The 12,916-nt window shown below is 38.8% G+C and overlaps 1 protein-coding gene across 1 annotated transcript; it reads right to left on the reverse strand.

Annotated features, from left to right (window-relative positions):
* Window positions 1–3: 3 nt before the first annotated feature.
* LOC106532399 (asc-type amino acid transporter 1) lies at window positions 4–5,716 on the reverse strand (the record flags this gene model as incomplete). Its single annotated transcript, XM_014028441.1, is given in 8 exon segments — window positions 4–1,668; window positions 1,768–1,945; window positions 3,281–3,430; window positions 3,504–3,600; window positions 3,711–3,814; window positions 4,051–4,174; window positions 4,253–4,406; window positions 5,591–5,716. Coding segments are annotated over 8 exon segments (1,028 nt in total), but the record flags the coding sequence as incomplete, so codon positions are not given.
* Between the last annotated feature and the right edge of the window lie 7,200 nt (window positions 5,717–12,916).

The following is a 12,916-nucleotide window of genomic DNA, read 5'->3' on the forward strand; positions in this document are numbered from 1 at the left end:
AAATTGGTTTTGTACGACTTTTATTAGTCTTTTGTCACATGTTCACAACATTTACCCTGGTCACCATTTTAATTGTGTAAAAACACTTCGGTATTTGAGCTCCTATGTTCAGATGACCAAACCATTACTGTGGATAAATCCCTGTACAGCTGCATCACCGATGGTTCCCTGCACAGTAAGACAAGTATTTACTAAAAAAGGGCACTATAAAATCAGTTTTAATAACTGCAATCAGCCACACTTCCTGCAGAGAGAACAGAGGAGAAATGTCTCCAAATGCTGTAAAGATCCACGAACATGTCAAAAGCAGCTTTTAATCGCCCGATGAGAGCATTAGAGGAAGCTAYAAACATCACTAGAAACAATTACACTCCTTAGAAGTTGCTATTTTTAATGAATTACATTGTTATCACTGTACAACTTCACTCTTTGACAAAGAGGCACATGCTTCAACGGAACGATACGTAAATGATCAGGAATGTCATCTTTGAAAGAGGTTCTGGCACGTTAATTTTTTTTTACACCACATTTATAAACGTCAGAAGTAACACTGCCCAGACAACAAGACAAACCTTTTTTTGTCTTTATGTTCTCACGTGCGACAAACTTACCAGCATCTCCGTGCCACCAAAAAGCACCACAGGTTCATTTCCAGTGCTAACCTTTCAGGGTTTAGCTCAGGGAACACTGGCTCATTTATCTGTTCTGCTGTGTTTACAATGTGAACTAATTAACTCCCAGATCAAATGGGCCACACATTGTAAAAGTAGCGGCACTATTTATGACTGTTTGAGAACTAAAACTTATTTTCACCACCGCTTGGTCAATATGTTTGGTCAAGGAAACAGAAATACAATCAAGTCATATCCAGAGGTCATGATGCCATTTGTACCACAGTCAGCTGGTTGATGAAGAGGCGGGAGCAGGAAGTGGTCATTCTGTCGATGTGACGTCTGCTGTTATCCAACACATTAATGGTAACAACACATTAGAACGCTGACATCAGTAAGAACTTGACTGATGAAACACGAGTGGAAAATGAACTCGAACAGTTGTTTAGGTCCAGAGAGCAAAGGAGGGCAAACCTGGAAGAACAGCTCTCCATGTGTCGTAAACATACAGTTCATCCAGCTGACAAACCAAACTTATTATCCTCATTGACTTTGCTGGGGCCACATATAAATATTAAATAAGTATTAGCACCAACAAGGCACTGAAGGTATGTCAGGAAACAGCTGCAACAAACTACAAACTTAACAAGAAGAAATGTCCGGAAACTGTAGCCAAGCAGAGATGACAGAAAATTTAGTAGAAGTGAACATCATGTAAGTACTAATTACTGCTACAGTAGTAAAAAATAAAAATAAAAATGGTAAAGTGCAGGAAAAACTTGCATATTCATCTCAAAAGTTATTTTTTTTCTACTCCACTCCAGTCCCGTTCAAGCGGCACCTGTGCAACAATATGTTTGAACGCATTTCTTCAGAATTCACTGAGAGAACAATGTAAAAAAAAATTTAAGACAAAAACAGGAAGTGCAGGTGTCGATGCACGAAAGAAGCCCTGATGGACTTCACTGCTCTTTGGCAGTGAGAGGTTCAGTCTCTGAGGAGTCTTCCTGTGGAAACACAACATAAAACAGCTTCTGGCCCATGTACGTGGCTTTCTCTGCAACACAGACAGACGAGTCACGCCCTCAGAGATCGTCTAAAACACGTCACATAAATAAAGATTAGGAGTGCTGAGAAGTGGCACAGACAAACTCACCGACTAGGACGTAAACCCACTTGGGTTTTTCTTTCCACTGAACGCCGATAAAGAAAACGGGGACGCCGGTGAGCATGATGACCATCCCAAGACCACAAACCACCGGCTCAGAGTACAAACTGAAGCACAGCAGCACGGCCCAGAACAGCAGGTAGGTGATCGGGACAATGATGTTTACCTGCAGAACAATAACAATCATGTTTCTACTCATTTAAGCCTGAACATTATGCAGTCGTTTTAATGTTAAAAATGGGAAAAACATACAGAAATACATTTATTAGAAGACTCTACAGCTCTGAGCATCTTTTGTTGGACAGTTCATATTTTTATATACRCAGCATGAGTTCTGTTTCCTCACACCTGTAAATGTAAACAACATTTATGACACTAGGGGGTGCAAAAACATTATGTATGTCTAATGATGGATGTAAATAATCTGTAACAACTGAAAACTTCATAAACTGGTTTGCAGGTCATTGTTAAAATGCTTTGGTGAAAATTACTTTGTTTTAAGTCACTTTTTGCTTAAACACATTGAAAATAATCAACATTTAGGTTAAATTTAGGTGACAAAAATCAGCATTTATCATTGAGATTTTACTAATTTAATTGATCTACACTGATTGAAGACAGATTAAATAGAGAATTTGTATTTCAAGCAAAACTGCAGTGTGAAAACTTAATGTTGAGAGATTTATTGTGTTGAATAGCTAAAAAAACTGAAACTAGTCTAAAAATAGCTAAAAAAAAAGTAGCTGAAATTATCACAAACAGAAAGAGCACATTTGTTGAATTAAGCAGTGAGAAGCTGAAATTACAAAAAGGTGAAATTAGCTCAAAAAAGCTCAAATTAGCTAAAAGGCAGCTTAAAGCAAAACAGCTAAAATTTGCAGAAAGCAACTGAAAGAAGCATAAAAATAATTTGCACAATAGCAGAAAAAGGTAAAAAATAAAAAAGCAAAAATCAACAAAATAAAAGCCAAATGAAGCTGAAATGAGTACAAAAGGAGTTAAAAGCAGAACTAGAATAAAAAGTACAATAAAGAAAACCATTTTAAATGGTTTTAAAGATGTTGAAGACAGATCCATTATTTTTCAATAAGATAAACATGGCAGAAACAGCTAAATATCTCAAAAAAGTTTAAATTGCTGAAATACCAAAAGTCATTGCTGGAATATCCTGAAGGAGCTGAACGTTTTGATATAAACTGTTGAAATAGCACAAATATTGCAGAACGAGATGTGCAGAAAAACGTACGAAACAAAAAAAGTATCTGTGTGAGTGCTTTAGAAACACTCACACAACTATGAATGAAAGTACCAGGTAACATCCTCAACTTACCTGTTAGGCTCTTTAAAACATTGACTTCATTATTTTTCCCTTTTCATTTGTATTTCTCAGTGTGTTCTGCTGTTGTTTAGTTTCATCTGGTTCTGTTGTTTTAAAAGCGAACAGCTGACAGTCCTCACTCAAAGGATAAATAACGCTCAGGTCCTAAAGTCCCAGGAGTACCTTGATGGGTCTTGCCAGGTTGGGTCTGGTCTTGCGCAGGTAGAGCAGGGCGGCGATGGTCACCCCGTAGGACAGGTAGTTGATGAAGGACACGTAGTTGATCAGGTTGTGTGTCTCTCCAACAAACAGGATGAGTATGGTGGCGATGCACTGAGGGATGCAGGCAGGTTTAAACACAGAACAGCACATGTTCACATGTTAGAAGTGACAGGGAGGCACCTACACAGAGCAGCAGCGCAGGGATCGGGGTGCAGTTTTTAAGGTGGATCATAGCCAGCAGGTATGGCAGGTGACCCTCTCTAGCCCCCGAGAAACACAACCTACAAACAGAAACGTGCCTTAAGGTTCAGACCCACATGTTCGCAATCGTTTCAAACATTTGTCAGTGATTACAGATCATTTAATTAATGATGGCTGCAGCAGTGTGTACCTGGAGGAGGTGAACAGATACCCATTAATCCCTCCAAAAGTGGACAGGGCCACAGAGATCGGCATCACCCAGGAGAACATCCCGAGCAGCTTCTGCCCAAAAGTCTGAAACAACAACAAATAACAGATTACTGACTGCGTGTTTCTCCGTTTTCTCCAAAGTTAAATATTAACTGATTATTCTGAACAAATGAGAAAGATTTCATCTTAAACACATTCCAAGTTTAAAAAAAAACATTGCAGCCACAGAACATCATCTTGGTTAGTTGAGGTGCACCTCATGGTTAGCCTCTCATCTTCAGGAGGACTGATTGTGTAAACACAAAGCATCCACTACTCACCACCGCCACAGCGTTGGAGGCAAGCAGCTCCTCTGGGGTCATGGAGGTAAAGTAGGCGATGTTGGTCATGGTGTAAACCAGGGTCACCAGCGGGATAGAGATGTAGATGGCACGAGGCAGGTTTCTATAAGAACAGCAACGTTTATCCAAAACAGATTCTTAGTTCTGAGTTTGCATATCTGTGTTTTTGCTCATGTCATACTTGCGCGGATCCACAACCTCCTCTGTAACGTAGTTGAGGAAATTCCAGCCGCTGTAAGCAAAGGAGGCTTGGAGGAAGGCCAGAGCTATCTGCCCAACTGAGGGGTCCTGAGTGAATTCGAAGGCCACACTAGGCTGCAGGGCATCGTAGTGACCTGGACACAGATGGACGAGGAGCAGGAAGAGATCTAACTCATGGATTGTTGGCTCATTTACAGGGACAGCTGGTATAAGTGAGCTGTAGGGCTGAGCCCTTTCTGGTGTTTACGATAAAACTGTTACCAAACCTAATAAGCACAAATTAAAAATATTATATCACAGTTTGTTAAATTTACAACAAAACTGGTGCCAAACAGTGGAGAAAATCCCAGATTCTTTCCAAAGGGCTAACRTTTCACAGCCCCRTTTATTTATGGTGTTTCRTGGTGCAGGATGATTGACAGACATCTTGTCCCGCCCCATCAGTTCGCTGCTCATTGGGGCTAATTTTACTCAGCCCAGGGTCAGAGCAAGGCCACAGGCTTYAGCCAKTGAGGGTGGATGTACAATAACATGTCTCAAGCATGAGTGAGTGTGGATGTGGTTTGGCGTGGGCTGAGTCAGTACGATGGTGAGCAACATTAACATAAACCAGGTGGATTATTTCATTTCTCACCTGTTTTTCCTTCATGTCTTTGTTGGAATACCGAATTGGACAGGTGGGGGGGGGTCGAAAACACAATGGATATTAAAATCCAGCAAAACAAAAAGCAGCAAAACCAAAGTTTGTTTGTGATCAGGTTTTGGCGAAAGGATTAGCTAACAGACAGGGTAGTTTTGTGTTGAAAAAGGACATAATGTGAATTTCTAGGTTTTCTTTATTTTAAATTGGATGCTCCCGTTGTTGGAATCTAATCTGCGGTGTTTTATTATAAATCTATTAATCTGTTAGTCCACCCTTCAAAATTTCACCACCATCTGCCACTGCTCATTTTAAATATTAGATACAACACTCACAGTTGGATCATTGTAACCACTACTTCAGTGTTTGAAATACAGAGATGTAGATTTTAAAGGTTTTTGTCTGCACACTACTTCACAGCTTTACAAACATTGGGCCTCATGCAAGAACATGTTCGTATTCTTATCCTAAATTTCTAAACCATTCGTACGCACAACTTAAGAACAAATCTGTGCGTACGAACGGTTCTTGCATGAGGCCCAATGTGTTTTTCTCCTCATTAGGTTCTGAGCTTCGGTAATGCAAGTTTTCCTTTATGTGCAGCTACATTCAGACCAAACTGAAGCAAACAGAGTCACGAAAGCCGTTCTTGTCAGGAATGTCGGCGTGTTCATTCACCTTTAAAGATCTGAACGAGTCCGACCACTATGATGAGCCCCAGAGCCAGAAGTTTCCCTACTGTGAAAATATCCTGAATCCTCGTGGCCCAGCGCACACTGGAGCAGTTCACCCAGGTCAGGAACACTGCGCACACACAGACAAATCAGACACACAYAAAGTAAAACAAACAACTTTGTTAGGACTTGAGTTTCATATAAAGCACAGAGATCGAAGCTGAACCCTTTTAGCCTCCAGTGCTGATGATGTCAGAAACAAGCCATTTTCTGTGCTGAAGATAAAACCTGAAAAAAAAAACAAGCTGCATGTTTCTTGACTGACCTCACAGTCTGTTTTACATGAAACTGCCTTTGGCGCTCAATTTAACCTCATGCGATAAATCCTGTTTTAACTGCTGTAACTCCTGACTGATCCCAAAACACTAGTTTCTGTTTTTTTTTTTTTTTTACAAAAAATATCAGAGTATAAATGGTTGTTCTGAAAATAAATATTTGTGTCCAAGTTGGTGTTTTAGGACTAAAACACTTCCAGTTTTCCTGTAAGGCAGTCTATTTAGTTTCCACATCCGCCCCACCGAACTGAAGTTCACCAATCATGGCCGAGCTATCAGTCTACAGTCCTTTTCTTTGGCTCTAAAGCAATGTATCGGTGTGGATAACAGATCTTTTCCTGAGGGTCTGATTTGTTTTGACTTTCCCAGAATGAGAGATTGATCCAGGGTTAAACGTMGTTCACTTGGTTGCAAATAACTGGGCTTTGCACTAGGGGTGCAACGATACAGAAAATTCACGTTTCGGTTTGGTTCGATACTTTAGTCTCACGGTTCGATATTTTTTCGATACAAAAAAGAGAVATTTCCATGCCCATTTTAACTTGAATTTTTTTWAATTAATTATGAACATTTGTTTAACCTCAAAAGTACAGTTTTTAAATTAAATGCTGCTGAAACAGCAAGTTTCTCAGTGGATCTGCGCTCGACAATGCAGCCTAGGTGGAGTAGTCGAACACAGATCCACTGATCCTTTAACACAGAGCATCTTCAGAAGACAAGTTGATAAAGWAAATTTTAAAAATCTGTATTGTTAAATACAAGTGTGTATTGAACCTAAAGCACTGTTCGATAAGGTTTGATACGTGTACATGTATTGTTGCACCCCTACTTTGCACATTTAGCACAGAGAAACACCTACAAGTCAGTTCTGATTAGATTTAGGTTATGCAGCTTTCAGCTAAGGTGGAAATACAATCATTTACTGTACATAAAATATATTTATAGACAAAGGTTTGACCCAAGGAGGAGTTAGAAAGAGCATCTAAAAAAAAATCMCTAATCTTTTATGTGATTTCACTCCCTCAAAGAAGGGAGCAGCCAAAACACAACACATTTGCAAGAATTGTAGTGAGAAAACAGGCAACTATGGTGCATTGGTACAAAATGTCAAAAAATGATTAACGTATGAGTGCCTTAAAGGAAATGTTTGAAATAAAATCCTAAAAAACGAGATGAACTTACAGCAACTATTTTTGTTACATTCCCTGCGCCATAGCAAAGTTATTTTCAAAACCAGCTGACAAATCCTTTCTCCTAATTTAGTTTGAGGTTTGCCCTTTCAAACAACGTCAAGAAATGTCCATTAGAAAAGTTTTAAAATATGTTTCAGACCAGTCTGAGAATGTTTTGTATGACCAAATCTGACCTAATCTTTGGTCTAAAATAACGGGTCATGTGTATGAAGCTGATGGACACGGGTTAAAAACAGTTTCTTTCACTGAGATATTAAAATGTACGTGTGTTTTCAAGGGTTAGAAATACATGAAAATTAAAATAGTTCTAATTAGAGACTATCAAAATAGTCATCTTTGCATTACACTACACAGCACAATTAGCTTTTTTTAGTTATCACATTTCTATTTGTATTTGTATGTTTAGAAAACTTTGAAATTTAAACCTGTCTCGTTTTCAGATGYTGGAAGTGAGGTTTTGCAGGATGACTTAAAAGATTAATATTAAAGCGTCACAAAACCTTAACAGTTCAGTTTTTGGGGTCTGAAGCACACTGAGGGTATGTTCTGCTTGTGTTACGAATGCATAGAAACACTTTAGTCTGTGCACTGACTCTTGAAGTGCTTTGTGTTATAGTGAACATTTTGTTCAAGGTACCTACTGCAAGCCAACGAGAAGCAGCAGCGCTGTTTTACTAAAAAATGATGCAGAGCAGAGAGCYGCAGCAGTCTGAGGAGATTTCTCTAGAGCATTTACTTCCTTCTCTGGCTCGCCTCACAAACTTTATCATTTAAAAAGAACCAGTCATTAATTTCTGACATAAATAACTGGAACTTATACGTTGCAAAAAAGAAGCAAAACTATTAACAGCACACTACACACTGCTCACTTATCAGAAACAGACACAAGACTGAACATCTTTATTAACAGACAGCTTTTTATTTCTGAGTGACCCACAGTGTACCGTTAGGTGCTTAAACCTCTGCTCTCCTTACTCACAAACACTGATATGACCCTCAGTTCTGCATGTTTTTGAATCCCACACTATAACAAGGATTGGCCCAGTTCCAAGAATTCAGGCAGTGGCCCTACAACTGCCCTCCAGTCAAACTGAGTGAGATATAAATCCAGCAGAATGCTATGATAAAAAATAAAAAGTTTAGTTACATTTTATGTTGGAAAAAGTAACCATGATGCTCATATGTAAAGTTAATGTAACACAACAGCAAAGACGTGCAACAATAATGAATATTGTTCACGCTATTAATTTGTGAGGCGGTAGGTTTCTGTTAAACATCAACCTCATTTCATAGAAGAAATGGATATTTTACATACTAACCTCTGTTTAAACAAATGCCTCGGTCACACCGGTCAAAGTTGTAATTCTGACAACTTTGACCTTGTCCAACATTTCTACGAGATATCCAACAAGAATGAAGTTCAAATATGCAGCTGGATCTATTTATAGATCCTGTTTATACAGGAAAATGATAAATGTTTATACGGTTCTAATGAATAAGTTCTGCTTTACTTCTGCTGTAACATTCGGCATTTGGTAAAACATACTTACATACAAACAACTAACAATGTTTCTCTAAAAAAGTACATAAATGRACGATGACAGTTTTCACTCAGTTTGAAAATTTCCCCCAAAAAATACGCCACAACTGCTCTCATCAACTTTTGAGATTTTTATAACCAGTCCTTTTATAATTGATTTCCAACCAACTACAAGTGTAAAAATTAGATTTTTTTTCTTTGTCTATGTATCAAACAGCAGTGAACCTGTTAATGTTGTTTGCTCCTCAGTTGAAAGTGTCAAAGCACCAGGACCTGACCGTTTGTCTTGTATGGACATGTTTTTATCAGCACGTGTGAACAAACGTACCCAGGTCTTCGGCTGTGATCAAATCAAACTGGACAAATGAGGATACCAGGGCTAAACAGCCTTTCAAAATATGGGTTGGAGATTAGAAAAGGAATTTTTGAACAGTTGTGCATTATTGAATTTGTTAGCAGACTCACTTTTGCTCAGCGTTAAACGTGACACACATGAAACATATTTGGCTTGGTGCTGATCCTCAAATTGTTTGTAAAAGCACACACCTTTTATTTCAAACAGGTGCATTAAATTAAATCCATCACGGGACGTGGCGTACAATAAACAAATAAGAGAACAGAAAAAAACAAACAAAAAAACAAAACAAACAAATGAGAGCACTAAAATACAAAGACAACATTAATGATGCCAACACCACCACTAGCTCACATTTGGGTAACTCCCTCAGACTGTTAATGTTTCAACTGAAATACATTTATGATACACCAAACATAAAGATTTCCTCAACTTAATCTTTGTTGCTGGTTTGGTGAGTACATCTGCCAGCACAGCATTAGTTGGACAGTACTCCAGAATAATATTTCCTTCACTTACAACTGATCTGATAAAGTGGTATTTATTTATTTATTTAGACCTTAGCTGAATAAGCCAAACCAACCATATGAAACTACAGTTGTCTCAAGTATAAACACTCCTGTACAGTAGCAGCTAGTGTCATGCACTCCGCCTCACACAGTAGACTGTATTTTGGTCTTCCATGAGACTAATGGACCATCCTTATTCAGACTCATACAGTAACCTGTAGTACTTTGTCAGTCTGATACATCAGCTGCCCAATCGGCATCACTGTATGCATATATAATGCTCTCAATGGCACCCTTTTTAAAACAGAGTTCTTTATTTTGTGTGTCTTTTAGATATCTGAACACATGCTTGACAGTATTCCACTGCTCGACTAAATACTGTGCCAGTTTACTCACTACATAGCTTAAATCTGGCCTTGTACACGTTGACAGATTCCTACTGCCTCCCTACATTTTCTGACATCACTCATTACTTTGGTATTGTCAGTAAAGTTCATTTTTTGCTCACAGGGGGTAGTTCTTGGCTTACAGTTCTGCATGTCAAACCTCTCCAGTATTTTTTCCACATACCTGGACTGTGACATTTTACTGCTGTCTGCATTTTGTTCAAAGTCAATACCAAGAAAATGTGTCAGCTTTTCTAAATCCTTCATCATAAATTCAGAGGCAAGCTCCTCTTTCACATCTCTAAGTGTATTCATATCACTGGCAGCAACAATCAAATCATCCACCCATGTAATTATAAACACTTTTTCAGTACCAGAAATCTTTGTGTAAACACAATGATCAGCAGGGTTTTGAACAAACTTGATTTTACACAGGTAATCATGCAACATTTTGTTCCAGTTTCTTCCAGAATGTTTGAGCCCGTACAGGGATTTTGGCAGTTTATACACAACTTTTGTTTCTCGGTGATTCCTTCTTATAACCCTCTGGTTGATCAATATACAGTTCACACTCTATGGGGGCATGTAAATATGTCGTCTTTACATCCATCTGGTGAACAAACATGTTCTCTCTTGCGCCACCTTTTGCATTAAAACCCTAATGCTTGTCATGCTAGCAGTTGGTGAAAAGGTTTCATCATAGTTCACACCTTTCTTTTGACTGTACCCTTTGGCAACGTATCTAGCCTTATATTTATCTGATGCACCACCGTTCTTTTTGATTGCATATACCCATTTACCCTCCACTACAGCTTTGCCCTCAGGTAAGTTGGTCAGGGTAAAGGTAACATTCTTCCAAGTGACAAGTTTTAAACAAAGAAAGTGAGAACAGACAAATGAATTCATTCAGACTTTTCAAATATATAATTTACAAACAAAAATAGAATACAAATACAACGCGATACAAATTTATCCCTCCCCCAGTGTCCTTATGTGGTATTAAAACCACTATAATTCAAAGTAACTTGGCTCCACAAGTACAAAAGTTGGCTGGTTAAGATTAAACTCAACACAGATTCATCAAAGAAATAAAAACTTACACACACAAAACTACACCCATAAAAAACCTCCACATCCCAGGAGTTTTTTTTTTAGCCGAGTATGTTTAGACTGGAGGTGTGATTAAATTTTATGGTATAGTTTTATTAGTTGTTTAGTGATGTTGCGTCATCAGCGTACGCGAGGGGTTTCTCCTGCTTTGGGGAACGACGTGACGTGACAGAACCTTCCGGCGTCGTGTCCAGCAGTCTTTTATCTTTTTGTGTTGGTTCGACTTCAGCAGGTTTTTTAAATCCGTAAACTCCACGATTGGTAACAGTTGTCCTCAGAGGGATTAAACACCTCGTTATGGATCAATGTAACGCGGGTATTGAAGATCTACTGCACACTTGGGTCTTGCCAGCAAGTGAACAAACACACACACTGAGTGTGGGCGGATCTTAAAGGTGAGTCACTGCAGCTTTACGCAGGTGAGCACAATCAATTTTAATTAGACGGAGGTGAAGACAGGTGAAACAATTAAAGATAATTATGTGCAACAATTAACATACATCTGACCATGTCAAATAAAGTCCTCCAGTTTCGTTCTGCTGTACCATTTTGATGTGGAGAATATGGTGCTGAGGTCTCGTGTTTGATATCATTTCTGCTTAATAATGCCTGGTACTCTCTTCCTGTAAATTCAGTACCATTGTCTGACCTCATACATTTAATCTTTCCATATGGAGCCATGTCAGCGATAAACATTTCAGTAGCTTGTACTGTGTTGCTCTTCTTTTTCAAAAAGTATACAAAAACTGCACTGCAATAATCATCTGTAAAAGATACTGCATATTCGTAACCATTTTTGGACATTGGGTCTATAGGTCCTGCTAAATCTGTGTGGACCATGGCCAGCTGTACTTTAGCTCTTAAATCTGGCTCCCTGTTCCTGGTTTGAACAAATTTTCCCTCTGTGCAAACTTCACAATATGGCATAGRTTTATCTCTCTAATTTCCATACCATGAACTTTCACCAAACCTCCGGAATTTCCTAATATCGGTGATAATGTGTGACGTTGCACTGGCATCCACCATCAGACCTCTCCTCCTGATGTCATCATTTTGCGTGTTAGCGTCACTCACCCGGAAAACATACTCCTCGTCGCCGCTTGATTCCTCCACCACTTTGCGTGTTGTCGCGCTGCCTTTTCCGCCTGCAGGTTCCTTTGTTGTGTCATTCTTTCAGTAACTACACCACTGTTTTCGCTGGCAGGTTCTGCTTATGTGGCATTTCATCCCACATTAAAAACACACTACCTCAGAACTTCCAGCTCCAGGATCATTTGCACTTCTTGGTGCGCACTTTGTGCCAGAATGCGCCTTAGCTGTCCTCAGATATTTTCAATGTCTTCAAAACTTCCGAGTTTGGTTTTAAACTCTGCAAAAGTCATTTTATCACTGAAAGAAAATACTGTTATGCGTGTTCGTTTACCAGTTTGTGTGCTTGAACCGTACGGAGAATGTACCAATGCATGGAAAAGATTAATAAAGAGAGATCATACAAAAGCCAGAGCGCTCTGCTGAAGACYGGTTTAATGACCAGGTGTTCAGGCCGAAAAACCAGGAAGACGATTGAATTTAACACAGGCTCCAAGACATGGCTCCGCCTATTTGATTACATCATCGATAAGGGGTCCGTACGCTGCTCGGAACCGTGTTTCCAGACAATCATAATGTAGCTTAATGAAGATTTAAAAGTTCAGTTTCAGTACGTGTTGAATTTTTTTTCAGGCATGTATCTATCTAAATTAAATCATCAAGTTAAGCAAAACAGTCACATTTAACAATCTTTACAGTTCTTCTATCATAAGACCATGTGCATGTAATTAAAAATCCGAATATAACCTAAACCGCAATAAATTTCTTCAATTCCCCCTTAGCTTTGAGTGATATATATATATATATATATAT

This window comes from Austrofundulus limnaeus, unplaced genomic scaffold, assembly GCF_001266775.1.
Source record: "Austrofundulus limnaeus strain Quisiro unplaced genomic scaffold, Austrofundulus_limnaeus-1.0 Scaffold763, whole genome shotgun sequence".
Taxonomy (NCBI): domain Eukaryota; kingdom Metazoa; phylum Chordata; class Actinopteri; order Cyprinodontiformes; family Rivulidae; genus Austrofundulus; species Austrofundulus limnaeus.